The sequence below is a fragment of the Vigna angularis genome, chromosome 1, assembly GCF_016808095.1.
Source record: "Vigna angularis cultivar LongXiaoDou No.4 chromosome 1, ASM1680809v1, whole genome shotgun sequence".
NCBI classification, from domain to species: Eukaryota; Viridiplantae; Streptophyta; class Magnoliopsida; order Fabales; family Fabaceae; genus Vigna; species Vigna angularis.
Window position 1 is genome coordinate 59,610,848 of NC_068970.1, and position 22,073 is coordinate 59,632,920.

The 22,073-nt window shown below is 31.7% G+C and overlaps 2 protein-coding genes across 2 annotated transcripts; both read left to right on the forward strand.

Moving 5' to 3' along the window:
* Positions 1–9,111: 9,111 nt before the first annotated feature.
* Positions 9,112–18,832, forward strand: LOC108344573 (uncharacterized). Its single transcript, XM_017583007.2, has 13 exons — positions 9,112–9,471; positions 9,554–9,705; positions 10,299–10,390; positions 11,084–11,197; positions 12,145–12,475; positions 12,924–13,103; positions 13,297–13,377; positions 15,283–15,501; positions 15,631–15,773; positions 15,863–16,029; positions 16,521–16,738; positions 16,884–16,976; positions 18,391–18,832. Exons 1-13 carry the CDS (start codon positions 9,285–9,287, stop codon positions 18,589–18,591), a joined length of 2,178 nt encoding a protein of 725 aa, XP_017438496.1. The 5' UTR covers positions 9,112–9,284; the 3' UTR covers positions 18,592–18,832.
* Positions 18,833–19,717: 885 nt separating this feature from the next.
* Positions 19,718–20,086, forward strand: LOC108325470 (uncharacterized). Its single transcript, XM_017558553.1, has one exon. The coding sequence runs from the start codon at positions 19,718–19,720 to the stop codon at positions 20,084–20,086; it is 369 nt and encodes a 122-aa protein (XP_017414042.1).
* Positions 20,087–22,073: the final 1,987 nt, after the last annotated feature.

Here is a 22,073-nt window from a genome sequence, read left to right on the forward strand (position 1 = left end):
TATCATTATAATAAGCTTAAATCAATTTGTAAGATAAGAATGATCTTTTTTGCCTCCTTCTTAATAAATTATTGTAGAAAATTGTTGTTCAAATACTTGTGAAAATAAATCATAACAATTGGAAATCATTTTTATTCATACGTTCGTTCCTTTAACTGTAGACACTGTGTTCTGGCCACAGCATGCAGTGTAAACTGGTTTCGCGATGAAAAAGAAACAGATTACTGAACTTCTTTGCAGAAAAACAAAGAACAACAACACCGATTCCATCAAGGATCATCAACAACATATTATGGTACCAACACAACTACACAACTAGGAAAAGAAAAAATAAAAAAATATTATTTTATTATACATGGAGAGATTATATCGAGAGATAACAGATTAAGGTTCAGGATGAAGAAGAAGAAGCGGACTTAAAGATACCCATTATGATCGATTTTCTGGTTTCCGCTCGGTTGGGCGGAACGTTCCCGAATGTACCGGCGGGATGCGGCCTCCTCACCGGAGGACCCTGACCCGACCCGTTTCCAGCGCCGTTGTTTCCACTCATACCTCCACTGCTCCTACCACCCACTTTCTTCTTCAGAACAATGAATCTGCTCCCTCTATTCACTTCCCTTCTTATATAGACCAAGGTTTTACCTACTTCGATCTGAATTTACCCCAATGTGAAAAAAAAAAAGTTAAAAGATAAATCTTTTGCTGGAAACGTACCAAATTTAAATAGAATATTTCCCAACATGATGTAATATATTATTGGGAGAAAGATAAACAAAACAGTGTACGGTTAATTTGCAAAAGGCAAAATAAAAATCAAATTTGTAGTTTTTATTTTAAAAGTTCAATTTTTAAACATAGATATTTTGAAGAATAATTAAATATGTAATGAATCTTGACATCCATGTTGTAAAATGTACTTCCATTATAGTTGTGTAATTTAATATTCAAATTAGTAAATTATATCTTCAAGAGGGGTTTATCTAAGACTTTTCTTTATCTTTTGGATACACCCTGATTATATCGAATTAAATTTTATATAATTTTTCATTGAAGGAAAATTTGGTGGATGGGATTTGAGAAAGAGAGAGATAAAGAGAAAAATAAAATAAAATATAATAAGTACTAATAATAGAGAAAATAGAAATATTTCCGATAATAGTATCGAATCCTATGTTCTCGTAGTAGTTGTTTCAAGATGACGATGTGAAAAGTGCATTTGTTCATAATATGTCGTCTTCGTGGAGTTGGAATGCTTTCTTTTATTTTATTATTATTTCTACGCACGCCATGAATATATTAAACAATCATGTTTTTTTCACTGATTTTACTTTTGCTGAAAATGAATCACATAGAAAGAAAAAAGAGTTAACACTAGAGTCAAAATAACAATATTTTAATGTGATTACTATACACTTGAAAGTTAATATTGTCTGTTTACAAATAAATAAAATAAAATAATAGCCCTGATTACGAGATTCTTATATGAATATTTTTAATAAAAAAAAAAAGTATAAAACAACTTTCACTTTCTACAGAATTTTTTCAATGTGTAGTTTTTTTTCAACGTTGAAATAGAAATACTTAATTTTCTATATTTTCTAAAATAATCCATCGCTTTGATCCGATGTTTTATTTTAGACATGTTTCCTTTTTTTAGTTCAATTCAATTCTAATATAAATTATCAAATCAGAATGGAAAAAATTGTAAAGAAAAAATAAATAAAATAGTTAACAAAATTGATCATTCAACCAAAACAAATGAATCAGAAGTATATTTAGCCAAAAAGTTAAATTTTTTAAATGGTAGAAAAGTTGTATTGAATTTAAAAAGTTGGAAGCTAATATAATTCAGACAAAAAAAAAATTATAGAGGATTTGTATGTTATATATTATATAAAAAAGTGCTACGTCAGGTCACGGTCTCGTTGTTTTACAACAATGTATAGTGACGAACATGGCTGACGAATTCATGTGATCATAATGTCTGCAACTTTTTATATATATAATTATTATGATACTTCTAAGTAGAGATGAGCAAGGTCAGTTAGGATAGGATTAGGGTTCAGTTCAATGATCTAATTCAATCCCAATTCATCATTTTTAAGATAAGTCTCTTCTTTTCATATGTCTGATTTTTGTTTTTAATTTTTTTTTTCTAATTCGATTATTTATGTTAATACTATATTAACACGGTCAATGCATCACGTGTCAATTGACTTTTTTTATTTTTTAATGTTCATTTAATTATTTTTACTTTTAAAATTTAAAAATTTGTATATGTTAAACTACGTATTTTAATTTGATCTTTTTATTTTAAATTTTCTTATATTTTAAAATTAAACAATTTTATTTTTTTAGTATTAAAACAAAATTTAATTTTTATATAAATATTATATAAATACTTTTATTAAAATTAATATTTTTATTAAATATTTTTAACAAGTTTATTTAGATTTATATTTTATTTTAAATTTCATTTTAAATTATTTTAAAATATTTTAAAATTGTTAATAGAAAAAAATTTAAAATTAATTTCAACTAAGAAATATGTTAAATTTGTTTATTAGTTGTATTTTATAAAATAAAATAAATTTATTAACTTTTTTAATTTTTAAAAAAGTTTAATATTTTTTAAAATGTCTAAAATTCAACAATTTCAATAAAAATTTTGAGTTAATTTAAAAATAAAATTTTACAAATTTAAATGTAAATAATTTTAAATAATTTTATAACAATTTAAAACAAATAAATTTAAAATTAGAAAATAATTAAAATTCAATGTAAAATAAAAATATAAATATAAATAAATTTAATTTTGTTAAAAAAAATTATAAAAATATATTTTGTAGTATTTATATAAAAATTATTTTTTGTTTCAATTTAATAAACAATAAAATTATTTTATTAAAGAAAATAGACGAAACAAAATAATAATTTAATAATTAAATTGATATTAAGATAACACATGATCCCGTTTTTGTCATATATCATCGTCTTGATATAGGACAAATTTTTTTATCGTTTTAAAAATAAAAATAAAAATAATTAATAATAATATTTAAAAAATTGAAAAAATCATAACACATCTTTAACGATTGAAAGAAGTTAATTACATAATTTTTAAAATAAAAGTTAAATTAAAATACATAAAAATAGATCGATATTTCCCTAATAAAACAAATTAAGACTATATTATTTAATTTTTAAAACCACATCCATTCATTTTAATTCTAATCCAATAGTTTCCGGTTTCGGTTTATTCACGGTTAATTATAATCGGGTTATCGGGTTATTCTATTGGAGACAGGATCACGTGTAACAGCCCCGTCTCTGTCATGCGTCCAGAAGCTCACAAAGCGACCTGGAAAACGACCTTACAGTAATTCACTGTTAACATGAGAAGCCAAAATAATTTAAACTCCGTCGCGTTTGTTTCGCTGTTAAGAAACGGTGTGGCGCCGTCGAAGCAAAAGACGGTACGATGACACTAGGTAGATGTTGAAAAACGGAAATGGGACGGCGTATTCTTTGACTGTGACTCACTTCATCTTCTCTTTTTATTTTCCTTCTTCTTAGATTTCTCTTTTATGCTTTTATTTTAGAAATTATAATATTGTAATATTAATATCGGATCGGGTTTTCATAAGTTTTTTATTTTATGTGTTTGACTATTGCAAACTTTTTGGTCAGCCTCGTGTAAGTTATACTACAAACAAATAAAAATCATTTTAAAAAATAAATGTGATAATTAACTATTACAAAATTCAACAACTTATAATATGTTATTTAAAACAACTTATACATGTTAATTAATAAATTGTTAATGGTTCATTTAAACAATGTTTTACGATTAAGTTTTTGTGGTGAATTAGTGCATAATATTTAAGGAAGTTATAGACTAAAAGAAAAAATAATACACATAATTACTTTTTATATTGGATTTTAGTGTATTACTTAAAATAGGTTTCTTTTTAACCTTAACTATATTAATTTGAAGCAGTTTTTTAACATAATTATATTAACTACTTTTTTTTCATCTTTAGCATTGGACTAAATCTAAGTACTAAAAAATTATGGTTAGAAAATATCAAGAATTTAAAACTAACAAAATACATAACAAGGATTAAAAAATATACAAAATCACATTAGTAGAAACTTAAAACATGTTAAATAGATATGACAATGTGGATTCATATGCTTCATTCTGGTTCGGTTTATCTCGCAACAAAAATATGTACCAATTTATCTAACATATCTCACTTAATATATGGTATACAAGCCTACAAGTTGATCCACATAAAGATTGTTTATTTTTTTAATGTTGTTATTGTGTTAAGAGAAAAAATATATAGTTTAAACATAATCAATAAAGTTTTCGTTCAAAATAAAATAACTATTATATATTTTTAATCTTGATTTTTAATGTCGTGACTGTTAAGATTTTATGATTGAAATTATAATTATTATTAATCATAATAGTTAGGTTTACACATTTATTTCAATATTTAATTAATAACCTTATATTTATATATACTTAATGGTCATAATCATTCTTGTTATATGAAGTATTTATCTTTCCATTTAATATAAAAAATACATTTTTTTTAAATTTAAATTTATGTGGACTATGCAAGTCAGTCCATCCTGTTAACTTGTATAACTCGCACGAATTACGAATTATGCATACTAAATCAAAATGAGTCAATGGGTTCAAAACTTCAATTGCACCTCATTTTTATTATGAGTTTATAAATCAACATGTACAACCCGTCTTAAGTTGTCATCCTAGTGTTAAACCTAAATACTAAGATTAATTTTTTATATATTATTAATATGAAGAAACATTTACACTATTGAAAATTGACTAATATTATTTTTTAAGAAAATAGATTAAGTCAATGTAATTAATCTAATAATAAAAACATTTTTAACCCCTACATGGGATAACCAAATAACAACTTTATTATTACTAAAGTTCTAACTCCTAGACTAACAAGACATTAAATAATGATTATGTATATTGTTATAATTGCTTTCAATTTCACAAGTAAGATGTTCTCGTGTGCAAAAATGAATTAATATCAAAGATTTAATTACTTTAATTTTGACAAAGCCTATTGTCATTGTATTAATCATGGTTTAGTTAAACTAATCCATATCCACGTATTATTACTTTGATTTGATTTACTTATCACTGTGCTTGTTGTTAATATAAAAATTTGTTAATACACTTTTTTAATTTTTATATATTGGTATTAGTTTGGTTTTTATTTGGCCTTTCATAACTCTCTATTGAATCATTCCCAAAATAAACATCTATTCATAGTTTGAATAAAGACAAAGAAAGATGCCAAACATTGAAATTTATAAGTTGGAAATTATAATTCGTGTAACTATCCTAGAAACTGTCATATAATTTGAAATCTAGAATACTTTGACTGTGCTAGCATGAATGTAGAAGACTTTAATGATGAGAATGACCCAATTTGACTTGCTATAAAGAGAAAAAAATTATCTTGAAAAACTTATAATACACTTCACATGTTGTTCCTACTTCGTTATTATCCATTACTTAAAATATATTAATTTATAAATATATTGAAAGTGAATATTCATCCAAAAGTATGTGTAGTTTTCTCACTGGTTTTGAGGATTGTTGAAATTAAAAGTCTGGTGCAAAACAAAACATGGACAAGTGGTTACAGATTTTAAGAAAAGAAATCGTATGCTTTTGAAATTGTTTCAATCAAAACACAAAAACGTATTAATATTGGTAGTACCCATCATTTCCACAAAACTAACAATTCCACGCAATTCGAAACACATATATTGATTTAATGACATTTGTGAAAGTATATTAAAACTTTTGAACAACTTCAATTAATCTACTGCAAAGTTAAAAATAATTTATCACATTAAGTTCCACCTCAATTAGTAAATTTAGAATATATAAAGAAATAAAAACTTTACTTTATAAACTAATTTTATAGATTTAAGTTAGATTTAAAGCATATTTTTAACGTAATATTAGAGTTGAGTTAAAATTTATTTTAACAATATTTTATGTTTGTTTTTTTCGTATGGTCAACATAGTTGTTCTGCTAAAATGTATATTTCTTTTCAATTCTACCAATCTTTATAAACTTTTAAGACTTTTTTTGAAAGGATTTTTTTATAAATTTTCATAAGTTTTTTTTAATACTTTATATCTTTTTACGAAAATTATCTTCTATTTTGTAAGATTTCAAAAATATCTTTATTATGTTAGATTTATAGGCAAATTCAAACATTTGTAAAAATTAACTTAAAATTTAACCTAAAGGAGTTAAACATTTTTTACATTGTTCAAGTATTAATATCAGTAATGAAATTCATCTAATGAATTTGATTACTTTTGTAAATCAAAATAATTAAACTCATTTTAATTAAACTATTTTAAAGTTTTTTTTAAGAGAAAATGAAACGTAGTTTAGATTAAGTGAATCAGTATAAAATCAAAATGTATTTTTTTGTCTTTGTGTTGAAATAACTTTTTCTAAACCAAAGTGTTTAATTACTATTAGATATAGTTTAATCCCTCCAAAAATAATATTAAACATTATTTAAGAAAAGTTTTTAAAAACATTATTTAACCTCCTTTCCCATGTTTTTTTTGTTTAAATAAGATTATCTAAGTAATTAACTAATATAATTAATTTTACACACTAAATGTAAACTATTTTTTTTACTCTAGTATTGATATGACTTTAAGTCATAGACTAGGCAATAGGATGATACGATTAATATTTCAATATTGACTATAAGCTAAGTAGTCATTTCCACCAAGTGTTAAGCGCATCTCTTAGACCAAACATTAAATATAAACAGGACAAAAGATTATAAATTTAGTGATGTGCTTGAAAACAATTCAACACGACAAACCTCATTGGTCATTGTTTAAGATGTGCTTGAAAACTTGCATGGTTAGTGATATTGAAAAAAATTTATTGCAAGAAAAGTACATTTAAACGCAAAATATTTTGTATCAGTGTCATTGGAACACGTGTTTGATAATATGAACATCATATGATGCACGCGTCTGAGAATGCCCTCGCCGTTCCTTCTATGAAATTTTCAGAAGCAATTATTTTAATAACTTTTTTACATACAGTGATTTATGATTGATTTGTTTTAAATATTTTTTAAAGGATAAATTTAAATAAGTTAATAAAATAATAATACATGATTTATTGTCAAAAATAATTATAAAAAGTTATTAACATATTATAGTTCAGAAGTATTAAAAGATATATAATATAAAGAAAGAGAAACTATTTTTTTTTTAAATTTTAAGTTCTTAAGCGAACCAATTAATGAAAGGTATGGGTCATGAAGACCACATACACAAAAGCGGAATGTCACTACATTATTTACTAAGACATCATCTAAATATTAAAAAATCTGAAATAAGTTCAACCAAACGTCTAACTTCGATTAAAGATTATAGGGTTAAATATGTTTTTAGTCCCTGAACTATCCAGCGATTTTGGTTTTAGTTCCTACTTAGAACTTTGATGGTTTTTAGTCCTTATTGTTTTGAAACTGTGAGTAATAGTCCTTAAAATTGGACGGTGTTAAGTTTCAGTGGATGTGGCAAACGGCGTTGCCACGTGATCACTGATCTGCTCTATTCTCTATCTGCCACGTTGGATGTTTAAGTGTTTGAACTGAGATTAAGTTGGTTAATCACTTCGTGAGCGCAGACGTCGTTTCGAATGGCGTGTGCAAGAAGCGGAAGGTATCGTGGTCGTGGCGATCGCACCTGGCGTCGGGGAGCTGGAGCCTGAGCCGGGAGCAGGGGAGCAAGCTGTTCAGTATCCTCCTAAGGTTTGCTTTTGAGTCACTGTAGCTAGTGCTTTATAAATGTTTCTGACGGGGCTGTTGGTGAAATCGTGTTTATTTTATTAGAATTTGGTTTTTTGGGTTCTTGGAAATTGATTTAGAGTTCCTGTCTGTGTTTGCTACCGCTGCATTCAATGGGTGGAAGGTTTAGCTTTTATGGCCGTGTTTGGTTATGGAAGGGACCATGGATTGAATTTTTTTGGTGAGAGTTAATAAGAAAAGAAGCAAAGTTTTCATGCTTTGAAAAGAAAAGAAAATTAATGCCATTTTTATGAATTAGGTTTTCCTTTGTGTGTTGAACTGTTAAGTGTAAAAGTTTTCGTTGGATCTTGCAGAGGACGACGAGAGGACTCAGGGCGTGCGATGAGGAGTTGCAGCCCTACTTTGTTCTTGGTGATTTGTGGGAGTCCTTCCGCGAATGGAGTGCGTATGGCGCTGGAGTTCCACTTGTACTGAATGACAAAGATAGTGCCTCCCGAGCAGCTTGCTCCCCTGCTCCCGGCTCAGGCTCCAGCTCCCCGACGCCAGGTGCGACCGCCACGACCGCGATACCTTCCGCTTCTTGCACACGCCATTCGAAACGACGTCCGCGCTCACGAAGTGATTAACCAACTTAATCTCAGTTCAAACACTTAAACATCCAACGTGGCAGACAGAGAATAGAGCAGATCAGTGATCACGTGGCAACGCCGTTTGCCACATCCACTCAAACTTAACACCGTCCAATTTTAAGGACTATTACTCAGAGTTTCAAAACAATAAGGACTAAAAACCATCAAAGTTCTAAGTAGGGACTAAAACCAAAATCGTGGATAGTTCAGGAACTAAAAACATATTTAACCCAAGATTATATACATAAGAAAATCATCAACTTATCTAGACTAGATGTATGTTACATAGTTTAAACTTATTCACTCATTAATTATTGTATTTATTAACTTTTATATTTTGTTTACTTAACTTGAATAGTTGTTAACTTGAAATACAAACAAAATCTAATAAAATAAAGAAAATATTAAAATTGATTTATATTTTAAGAAAATATAATGGTATTGAGCGATTAACTCGTAAATTGAACGTGTTAACCTAACATATTACAGAACGAGTCATAATAACTCACACTTAAAAGGATTCTTATTTTACAGTGGTGCCACTTAAATATTTTTTTATTGTGTAATTGGGAAAAATAATTTTCTTTAAATAACATTTTTCGGTGTTTGGATAAGATATTTTAGAACCAGAAGAAATATACTGTAATTCCCATCGTAAAACTTGAACAGCGGAGAGAAGAAGGAAGCTGGCACTGAAAAGCGGACAGAGCTTCACCGCCACCAATCACTCACAATCAGAGCCGTTCATCGTTAATTTCCGCTTCCGTTTTTTCCTACCCAAATGCCACAATGGCAACGGCGCCGTTAACTCTCCATCTCTGTCGCTTTAGCCGAAACTTATGCACAAAGCTCTTTCTCACTCCCTCCCCCGATCTTCCCAACCCTCGCCGCGTCACTTTCCGCCGCAAGTTCCGCCGCCAAATATCCTTCTCCTCCTCTTTCTCCCGGCGCTTCTGCGCCAGTTCTACCTCCCGAGGCACGCGAATTTCGTTTTTCACGACTGTTTGGTTTGGGAGTGTGTTGGAAACTGAAATTATTTGCTTGTTTGGATTTTTCAGTGGTGGATTGTGAGTCGGGAGTGGTGGATGAGAAATATGATGTGATTGTCGTTGGAGGAGGGCACGCTGGTTGCGAAGCCGCTCTTGCCTCTGCACGTTTGGGGGCGAGGACTCTTCTTCTTACTCTCAACATTGACCGAATTGCCTGGCAGGCTAGCATTTTACGCTTCTTCAATTATTGTTGTTCATGTTCTTTATAGACTCAGGCTAAAGTTTTTTATATGCTTTAATAATTAGTAATTATTCTAGATACGATTTTTTAAGTAATTGTTATTGTTATATACAAAAGACATCCCTGGAGGCTCATATGATACGATTGAGATGGTTAAAATAGAGAAAGACGTTGGGGTTTATCTGTGGTCACAATGGCTAACTTGGTCATAGTCCTCACTGTTAAGTGAACGGTAAAAATTAGGGTAAAAATATAAGGTATAGTGAGTTGTCCCATGGGCTTGACTCTCTGTAGCAACTTTGCGGCATGTGTTGTCTTCTGCTGCATAGATTTTGTAACTTGAAAATGCAGCGTCCTTGTACGCAAGATGTAGAGTGGACTGCCATGTGTTTTATTTTTTATTTTTGGTGCTTGAAAGAAAATTACGAGTTTGTCATTTCTCCTGCATTTGCCGGCTTGCTGCGAATACGCCCCTTCCCTACCTTTGATTTGGTTGAGCACATTCTGATTTTGTTAATGCATGGCTCAGTCCCTAAATATTTAGAGTTTCTGATTGGGACGGGTTTGGTGCAGCCTTGCAATCCAGCTGTTGGTGGACCTGCAAAGTCTCAACTTGTTCATGAAGTGGATGCGCTAGGTGGTGAAATAGGGAAGATTGCTGATAGGTATTTTGGGGGAATCATATGCCGTCACTTATAGTTTTTTGCAACTCAATTCCCTAGATTATATGGATATAATTTTAACTGATTATTCAAAATTCTTCTTCTTTTCAATCAAGGTATTGTTAAAGTTTGTTTTTCTATTGTCGGTTATAATTTGAATATAAGAGTTGATAGGAAAATATTTAAAGTTAAGGGGAAAGTGGAAATAACGAGTCCTCTGAACTGTTGCAAGATGTTCTTATGTTTGTGTATTCAAAATTACCCGAAGAGAGGATGAAATAAGAGCCTTGAGGTTCTTAATTGCTTCATTGGAACTAAATAATGTGTGTGCATATAGGAGAAGTGAGTTATTGAGTTTCAATTTGATGTGATCTTCTATTGTGGCGATGTACTCATGTTCTTAAAGAAAGTCGGTCACTTTTGAAGCATTAATTTATTTCGTTATAGTTATCTAGTTTTGCCCAAGAATTCACAACTCACTATATAAAATTTAATAAATGATATTACTTTTTAATAAATTCCACTACCATATGATGCACCTTTTAATATCACTATAATATATATTTACTTTTGTTGCACGCTTTCTTCTTGAGATTCTTGAGTAATGTGTTTATGAAGAACTACATTAGGGATATAAATGAAGAGCAGTTTTTTTAGGTTTTTGTGGCTTAAATATACATTTCTACTTGTGTTCAGATGTTACTTACAAAAGCGTGTACTCAATGTCTCAAGAGGTCCTGCAGTTCGTGCATTACGAGCTCAGACTGATAAAAGGGAGTATGCCTGGCAAATGAAAAATGTAGTAGAAAGGCAAGTTCGTAGGCATATCATTTTTCCTTTTCTTTTGTTATTTGTATGATCTATTTTGCTATACTTAGCTTTTTCTAGCAATCAATCACATTTGCATGCAACAACCAAATGATTCTTTTGCAGTAATATTTTTTCTTGTATGATTAGGGTTACTAATTCTCATAACTTAATGCCACAGTAATAGTTATGGGAAATATTTAGATTTGTTCTATATAGTGAACTTGGCCTAGTTAACAATCAACAAAGTAGAGTTATGACATACTTATGGGTGGTAGGCTAAAACAAATAATTGGGATGAAATAATTTTTTAAAACCCTAGTTGTAAAAAGGACTGCGGGCATTGCCCTCAGCCCTTTGATTAGTTCTGCTTGTGTAGTCATTTTTTCTTAGATGATATTTCCCTTGTCATATAGATGACCAGTCTAGTACTGCTGCTACAAGCCCTAGCTCCTAAAAAAGGACTAATAATCTGTAATAGTCCTAATGTCTTAACATGCAAGATACATCACCTTCTAATGTGGAAGTTTAATATCTAGCTAGACTGGTGGAAGAGGTAGCAATTTGGGTCCTTGGTGCGTGTTTGTCTTATTTCACATACTTAATAAATAAGAGGCAGACCTTCATTGATCAAATCTTTTATTGGATTAAGGTTTAACCCAAAGGAGAGTCAGAATTTGTAATACAGGACTTCTAGTTGTACCAAAAAGCAACAGTTCTAACTTACAATCACACTTTTGTCTTAAATTAAGCACTCTTTAAATTTTAGTTACTGACACTCTACGGGTATGTATTTTAAACGTATCTAAGCATATTTGTGTCAAATATGTCTTGACATCCATACGTTGGTCCGATGAACTTATCGGTGCATCACAGTTCTTCACATGTTATATGCCTATGTCTTGTTTGTTACTTCCCATCAAGTTTTGTCTGGACTTTACTTTTTGCAGCACTCCAAACCTTTCTATTCGAGAGGCTATGGTCACAGATATTTTACTAGGAAAGAATGATAACGTGGAAGGTGTTTGTACATTTTTTGGCATGAAGTTCTATGCTCCGTCTATCATTCTTACCACAGGAACTTTTATGAGTGGTAAAATTTGGGTTGGTCGAACTTCTATGCCAGCAGGACGAGCTGGCGAGTCCGCTTCACTTGGATTAACAGAAAACCTACAGCAACTTGGTTTTGAAACTGATCGGTTGAAAACTGGAACCCCAGCCCGAGTGGACATCCGCACTGTAAATTTCTCAGTATTAGAACCACAGCGTGGAGATGAAGAGGTTTGTCTATTTAAGCCTATCAGTAGGTTCATTAGATTCAATATTGGTTCAAATCGGGCTTTGGTTTGTAGTTTGCAAATGGTTTTTTCTGGACTCAGTCCAATTGTCACATCTGATTATGTTAATCTGTTACTTCGTACAACCTAAAGGCTCTAGTAATTTTCTCTCTGGAGAATATGTCTACCAGCCACCAGTTGGGCATGATCCTTGATGTTTCTTAAGTTAACTCCTGGATTGCCACGATTGATAATAATATTTTGCTTAGCAATAATTTTAGCTCTGATAACGATAATATTGAGTTCAAACAAATTATGACACGAAAAAATAGAAGTTTACTTTTACTCTACTGCTGAAAGATAACAATAATAGTGAGTTGCTAATCTGTAATTAAAAACATTTACTCTAACAAAAAGTTAGTGTTTCCCCAGTGTATCTTCGTAATTGGCAGGTCAGCTGGTTTAGTTTTGATCCTGAGGTCCATATTGAAAGAGAACAGATGTGCTGCTACCTAACTCGTACAACAAGTACAACTCATCAGATAATACGGGAGAACTTACATGAGACTCCCACTTATGGTGGATGGGTAGAAGCCAAAGGACCTAGATACTGTCCTTCAATAGAAGATAAGGTGTGCTTAAAAAAAAGTTACCCTGGCTTTGTTTATTCTAGTTTAATATCTTTATGTACAGAATTAACTATATTAATTCAATCCATACTCCTAATAAACTTGAACCATTTAGAAAAAGGGGTCTGAAGCATCAGATCAACTATACTGGAATCATTTGTATTATTTTCTGATGTGATATATCGTTCGCCTTTAGATTGTAAGATTCCAAGATAAAGAGTCCCATCAAATATTTCTTGAACCTGAGGGTCGAAATGTGCCTGAGCTCTATGTCCAGGTAAGTTATACTCTTATTACCCACTTTTCTGTAATCTGAACTGAACTTGACATTTCTTTTGTAAACAGGGATTGGGGTGTGTGGGTGTTTGAATACAGTGATATGATAAAGATTCATTACCATACTGAGGCGGTTGTTTCTGAAAAAAATGATAATCAACCACAAAAATTGTCATAACAAGTACATTTGCCTATTAAGGGATTGATGCATGGAATTTAGAACTATTGAAACATCCCTGCACCCATGATCCAAATTTGTGACATTCTTTCATATTTGGTAAACAGACAATTCATTATGATACAAAAGACACAAATGCAAGAATACGAGCAAGAAATTTAAAAAGAAAATGAAAGGAATAAAACAACCGAGAACAAGAAGTATGCAGCATAACATGTTAATCCCTTTGTAGATCTAACAAAGAAACCCCCACAAAAAAATACTTATATTTACACCAATGAATTCTATAGTAAAACATCTATTAATGGACTAAATGGAACTATTTTCTTGGCTAGGAGTAGATATTGTTAGTTATAATATTATGGGTTAGTTTTAAATGTAATGGATTTAGGTCCATCTCTTCGTATTTTCCTATTTATAAATGCATAACTATGTGCTCAACACACATTAGGGATTCATCCTACATCTCTTTCTCTTTTATTTTAACGTGGTATAAGAGATAGGATTATTCTTTGCCCCTCCAGTGGACCCACTGTTTGTTAGTGTTAAATTTTTTCCGGAAACTGTTATTTTTGGCATATTGTTGTATCCAACATCACCATCATTGCATCACCGCCCCTGTCTTGGCACCCTTTTTTCATATTTGCAACTTTCATCATGATTGGGTGCCGTTCAAATTTTTTCACTGTTTTGGGGTTGTTTCCCTCTCAGTAATTATTTCACTCTCTACAAGTACCTATGGCCTCTTCTATTGCTCCTGTGTCATTTGATCCTTGAGGACAACCTACTATCTTTAATGAAAAAGAATTTCTGAAATGACATTTTGTAAGATTAAGTTAGGCTTAAAGTTCACTTAGCATATATTACAGTCATGGGTTAGAGTCTATCCTAACGAAGTTTGTTGTTTGTAGGGTTTATTGTTTGTAGGGTTTATTGTTCCACTCCTTATCAGGTTGCTATCGAATTGTCTATTAATGTTTAGATTCACGTTCAAGATGTATATGCCTTGGCATACGGGTTCTGTGATGGAAGTTTCATATTGATTAGAGATGAGACCAATTATAATTTATACGTATGTGGCATACCTCATCTTATAAATCGATTTTGCAAAGTTGAGTTAGGTTTAAAGTTACTAAATGCAATTTATTGTCATACACGAACCTCGTAACATTCTACCCGTGCCAAAACCTTTTAGCAACTTTGCTAGAGACAGACCCTCTAAAATCAAGACATTTGAACTACTGCAGATCCTTTGTTTAGCATCAATAAACTGCTGTAGTTGGATATTTTGAAGCACAGCTAACTTCATGACACAAGTGACAACATATAAACTAGAAAGAGATGAAAAGTTGTGTTTTGTTGTCTTGGCTGATGGAAAAAGGTGTACTGGGTTCAGTTGAAGCAGGTTGAGGGAGAAGATAGCATTTAACAAATTAAAGTCAAAATATATATCTTAAGCTCAAGGACAGGTCAATTCAGGGTCACAGGGTTTACAAAATTGAAATATAGTTTTCCCTCTTTTTTGTTGCTATTTTCTAGACGGGGAAACTCTTTTTGGGGGGAAGTAGGTGGCAATGCTAATGGCTTGTCTCAGCTTCTTTTAATGAAGAGGAGTACTGTCCTCCAACTTTGTACTCTTTTTTGTTATTTGAAATTAGTATAGATGAACTATGGTGTTCCAATTACAAAGAGTTGAAGTTTATATGGTTAATGCTTTCTATCTTATAGGGGTTCTCGACGGGTTTGCCAGAGAGATTACAATTACCTTTATTGAGAACTTTACCCGGACTTGAGAAGTGTTCAATGTTGAGGCCTGCATATGCTGTGGAATATGATTATTTACCTGCTCATCAATGTGCTAGGTCTCTAATGACAAAGAAAATTCAAGGATTGTTCTTCTCTGGTCAGATAAATGGAACTACAGGCTATGAAGAAGCTGCTGCACAGGTATCATTTAAAATTCATTTGTACTTTTAAATATAATACTTTGTGATTTTTTGAGTGTTGCGAATTGTGAGTTTTATCTGAGCTTCCTGTTAATCTAGCAAACTTTCAACCCTCTATGCTATTCTTTAGGGCATTATTTCTGGTATCAATGCTGCCAGACATGCAGATGATAAGCCACTTATTGTTCTTGAGAGGGAGAGCAGTTATATAGGAACATTAATTGATGATCTAGTAACCAAGGACCTGCGAGAGCCTTACCGGGTGTTAACCAGGTAAGCTAACTGTATATAAAATTTGTGCTTCTTTACTATGTCTCTTCTTTCTTGACATATAAATTGAAATTTTTCCTTCCTCTTGTTAGCCGCTCAGAGCATCGGTTACTCTTGAGATCCGATAATGCTGATAGCCGTCTCACACCTTTGGGTCACGAAATAGGATTGATAGATGATAGACGCTGGAAACTGTACCAGGATAAGCAAGATCGAATTTCTAGGGAAAAGAAACGATTGAAAAGTGTCCGGATTTCAGGTTGGTTTGCCCACTATGTTTGTGGCAACTCATTCTTGGAAGGTGTTTCTTTAAAAATAGACTCGAAAGAAATTTTATCAGTTTGGGGGAAACAAGATGGCAACATCTGCGCATAATAACAGTTTTTCAAATGTTGATGCTTCTCAAGCCAGTGGATTTTATAAAATTGGGAGCTTTAAATCTTCACTCTACTGCACTTTATACGGTCACAATATTTTGCATATCGATTACAATTTAAAATGTAATCGAACTACTTTTAATATAGTCTGGTAGATACTTCATGCTAGTGTTAATGAAAGTCTAAGTTATTTGTGATTACTATTATCCATCCTCTAGGAAAAAAAAAATTCTTATACAGTGGGAGTACATCATTATATTTATACTGATTTTCAATCTTATGCTTCCTTTCACATACTTAGTCTGCTATATATTATGTAGAGATTTTGTTTGGCTAATTATGAATTGTCGATACTCCCCAATTTTCTCATCAGGAATGGATTTGGCTGCTGAAGTCACTAGTCTATCTGGTCAGCCCGTGAAGGACTCTTCAACATTAGAAAGCCTTCTTAAGAAACCACACATACAATATGAAATTCTTGACAAGCATGGATTTGGCGACAAAAGCTTATCAAGAATGGAGAAAGAATGTGTTGAGATTGATATAAAGTACGAAGGTTTCATCTTGCGTCAGCAAAGCCAACTTCAACAGGTATGTATTACACTTTTGAATGAGCAAAAGTGAATACCATTTTTCTTTGACCTCAAAATCCCAAATCATTTTAATTTTTAACATTTTAGAACTTCAGCTGCGTATTTAATGTCAAATTTTATTGTTATGATGGATTTACCTGTAGTTGGTTGCTCAACATCATAGACCACTTCCCGAAGACCTGGATTACTATGCGATGACAACATTATCTCATGAAGCTCGCGAAAAACTTTCGAAGGTTTGTAAGTTATATAACTTCATCAGTATAGATATTTGGTTCATTACTGGTATGTACGGTAGGGAGGAAAGAAATAGAGTGAAAGAGAAAAGAAAAGAGGAGAAATACGTAAGAAAGAATATAAAGATGTTGTTTGGTTGAAAAGAAATTATGTGAAGTTTAATTTTTTTAAAATGATTCAATTTATTTTAATAATTTTTATTTATTATTATTTTATATATTGTTATTATAACAAAAAGCAAAATAAAAAAGTTACAAATTACCGTAATCAATTATAGGGAGGTCATAATCGACTATAGCATGTGACATAATGGGTTGTGTTGCAGCAACCGTGTCTCGTATGATACATATACTTCAGTTTGAAGAGGAGTGTAAGAGATATGATTTGATTATGTTAGAAATATAATTTGATTGCGTTAATTAGGGTGATATGATGAGATTTGATAGGGAAGTATCGTACCAAATATTTCACATTATTAGATATTGATGGTGTTTCCTTATTATCGTTTCTCTTCATTATAAATAAGAATATTCATGTATGTATACAACATACGGAAGTAATTATATCCATTCGTGGTTTCTCTCTTCTCAATATGAACCAAAGGAGTACCATCCTCCGTGACTTGTTTTATCAGTAATCCTTTCAATAGAGATATCATGGGAATAAAATGTGTCCACCATTAGCTAACTATCCCCCGTACAAGACGATCAAACTAGCACTACTGATGTTGAATTCATAGAATGACCCTTCTTCCCCCAAAAATGCATTTATGGCACAGACTAACTGATAGGATATAATGTTTCTGGGTTCCTATCACTAACTGATAAGATCTAATAATATTTCACCGATAAATTAAAGTTAGTGTCTTCCTAACACGTGTTTAATGCTATCACTGATTTAGCTTCTCTTATTGGATTCTTAAGTAGGTTGTTTTTATCTGTTTCAAATTAAGCACCAAATCCCCCCTACTCAGCATTTCAACAAATTTACCAAATAGGTCCCACCATAATGAGTTATGAGTTGGTACACATTATTTTTTTTAAAATTACGGAAGCCTTGATTAATGGTGACATGGTGCTCCACATAAATACCTTATGCACCGGTGTTTGTAGAAGCACCTTCTCGTCGTCATACAGAATACGGTATGAACTTCATAGGCACAGGTGTCAATGCAGAAGATGCACGGATAAAAGTTACATTGGAGCTTTGGAGATGCCCTCGTGATATTGATTAAGAAGCAATTTTTATTTTGTAGCATCAAGGAAAGTTTAGTACACATTATTAAATAGTTTTAATAATTTAATTGTTAAACATTGTATATACTTTTCGGTGAGTGTAACCATAGATTATAAATGTTCTCTATAATGCAACTTCTCTCTTGTACTTGCGACAATGTTATCTCAATGATTTCAGGTTAGGCCTCAAACCATTGGTCAGGCAAGCAGAGTAGGTGGGGTGAGCCCCGCTGATATCACTGCTCTACTCATTGTGCTCGAAGCCAGACGGAGGAAAGCTCAAGAACAGAGGAGGTACAAAATGATGAATGCCGTTAAAGAAAATAACCAAGTTGAGAAGCCTGAAGTTTCTTTGACTGAAAAAGTGAGCTCTGGATAAGTTTTCACGTCTTGTTGATATCTGAGCATTCTACCAATTTTGATATTCAGTGTGCCACATCATATATATGTGGTGTAAAGGCTGCAAAGTCAGTTCGTAGATTTATAGATTAACAGAAAGGATTGGATAGAAAGGGAAAGGAACTTATTGTATTTTTTTACTACATTTGACAATTTGATCCTATTGATAATATTTAAACAAATTATTTGTTGACATAAATGTCAATCTTTTTTTTTTTAAAGTAGATGTACCCTTTTAGTTTATGAACTTTTTCTTGATTTGGAATTTGGTCCGCATTTTAAAAGTGTAGGTCTCAATATATTCCATTCATGTAGAGTTTAACCAATGTAATTTTTTTACTCCGTATTTGTTAAATCATTGAGTCTATTATTTTCAATTATTGAAGTATTGTTTTGCAATGAAAGTTTGTAAGGAATTATACATTATTGCTTATTTTATCCTTTTATTTATCCGGCTACCAGGGATGGTGGGGGAATCAACGTGGGAACTGAACTTTTAGTATCTATCTTGTACTAAATTTTAATGAATAAAATTGTTCCTATCTGTTAAAGAAAAATATCTTTTACAATCACCATTTGTAAAAAAAGAACACTACTTTACTACTCTTTTTTTTTTCCAATAATAGTAATATTATTATTATTATTATTGATTTGTGCTAATAAGGTATTATTCTAAACCTTGTCAATTTTGGATATTTTGTATGCATAAACATAACATAACTTTTATAAAGAATGGGTTTTGAATGTGAAATAGTAGCATACGTATGAAACAAACCATCTGTAACCTCAACTTGGATAACCATAATTGGAACCCGCTTCCCTCTCTCTTTCTCTGTCTTTGTGGGCGTGTTCGTTCTATCGAAAACACCATTTTAGGTTAACAAACTTTTGAACACGCCTTCCATTTGAGAAAAAATCCCATTCTCAGGCTTCCCTGCAAGTGCCACACCAGAAGAAATTAGAACAGGGCATCTCCAAATGCAACCTGCTTCTCACCCCATGCCACCCCAATGCTCTTTTCTCCATCATTAACCCCTCACCGCTGCTTAAAATGGATGAAGATAAAGAGGAAATCGTGAATATTTGAACATTATTCCTAAACACAAATGTCTGGGTCTGATCCTAGTCCTGGGCGCACGTTCATATGGATCATAACTGGTCTTTTGTTCATCTCTATAGTGGCAGGAGGTGCATGCCTTGTGGCATACATGCTCCTTCCTGAATCAGAAACATCATCCTCTTGGATACCAGAAATAGGGGTGGCATTGGTTTGCCTACCATGGCTCTTTTGGTTGCTCACCTTCTTTTACAGAGTTTTGTCAAGAACTTTTGGATGTAGAGTTACAATGGGCGGAGTTGGAAGTGCAGATGTGGAGGTCGCATCTCGGGCAAAAGGTGCTGGCAACTTAAACAGGGATTCATCCGTTGCCTCACACGAGAGTGAAATGGCACTTGCAAAATCTATGGCCTCATGATCATAATTGTCTTGGACTTTGCATGCCTCGTTCTTTATGGCCTTTGCCTTTTATTTTACGTCCACCTTCTCTTCTCTGGGTTGCGAGGGATCCATGCATGCATGCATGTCCTACTCACATGTCAATGACGGATACTTTTCACTCAAAACTATTTTTTTCTTTGTGTACATATAGCTTTTAGGAAACTTTTGACATGGGTTTTTATATATGAAGAATTGTAAATTTCAACGAGACTCTCATTGGCTTCTTTTTGTAGTTCTTTTTCTCCTTCTTTGAAATACGTAGTTCTTATCGGTTCATTAGTATCCTTCCTGTTAGCAAAAGCTTATGATTGTTTCCGTTCTCTTTCTTCTTGTTCTTCATTCATTTTGATTTAGTATGTTTCATCAAGGGGAACAAACACGAACAAATGTCATTTCTGCAACTGTAATTTCATTTTTCATTGACAGAAAGATGCATATGCAGTTGTGCCACTGGACTCATAAAATCAAAGAAGAAACAAATGGAAACGAATTAATTGAAAGTTGTTAACATAAAAGGAGTCATTATATGACTAAATTATCCTTCTTCTAAACCAAAATTTCATCGTTGCTGCAATGTCATTCATGACATTAAAATCCTTCAAAACCACGATTCTGAAGTAAACATTGGAGACCATCTCACAATCTTTGGTTTATATGTTCCCCTTTTCCTGTTCAAATTTATATATATAACAATAAATATACAACGTTAATTCTAAGTAACTCACAAATTAATTCATTTTTTCTTAATTACTTTTTTTTCTTTTATGATTTTCTCTTGTTTTTACAAGTGTGTGTATATGAATCTCTCCCACTTATTAGATGGTAGAAATTGGAGAAATACATATAAACTCACTTATAAAAAAATTTGAAAAAGTTTTTTTAACCAACTTTTATTTTTTTTTAGTTTTATCTAAATAGATACATTTTAATTATATTATGATCTATTGGGTGTTGATTATTAAATTTATCTAACTAATTTTAAATTTATTAGATGTTAAAGGTTTATATAATTTAGATTCATTATATGTATTGGAAAAATTTATAAATTGAGTTTACTTCAGTTAAACACCGAGCACACCTTAATTATCTTTTGAGATTAAGCACAAATGATTAAACTTTTAATTGTTGGAATTAAATTTTGAATTGTATGATAAAACAGTTTGAAAAAATTATTTTTCATAATTCTGTGTATATTGAAGTTTATGCATAAATTTGATAATATTTCACTTGAAACCATTTTGTGTTGTTTTCTTTATGATCATATGTGATTACTTTCATTTTGTGTACTTTAGAGATCAATAGAAAATACTACCAAAATTTTATCAAACTTATAATGTTAGACTTCTTCGTATAAGAGTTAGCAAATTATGTAAATATTTTTTTGGAATAGACAAGGCCTCACCTTATAAAATTTAAAATTTTGAGATTGATGAAATTTATTACAAACATAACATGAATCGAAGATGAAAGTCACATCATTAAAAAGTATGAAATTTAGGTCTCTGAGTTCCTGCAAAGAACACATAATATTTATAAGGCATAATACCCAATTTTGTCCCCACTTTGGTTCGGAAATCTCAAGTTAGTCCCTTTCTAGAAATGTGAGTGCAATGGATCCTTACTTGTAATTTTTTGAGTCTAATGAGTCCCTTCCGTTAAATAGAAAGAAACGGAGTTAGTGGGCTGATGATGTGGCAGTACTTATTGATTACGTGTCAAAAGATATGCTTACGTGTGTTGGTTAATTAGGAAATAAATTAGGGAAGAAAGGATTTTATTCAGAAATTGGGGGAGGATGAGACCTACCGCGCGACGCCAACCCAAGGACTCTTTCCTTCCTCCACCGCCACCCACTCCAGTCGACTTCCACCGCCGCCAGTACCCCTCCCGCGACTCCGACGTCAGCAGCCGCCCCTCATCCGTTGGCGTCGGCGGACGCCCCACTCTCGATTTCTACAAAGACC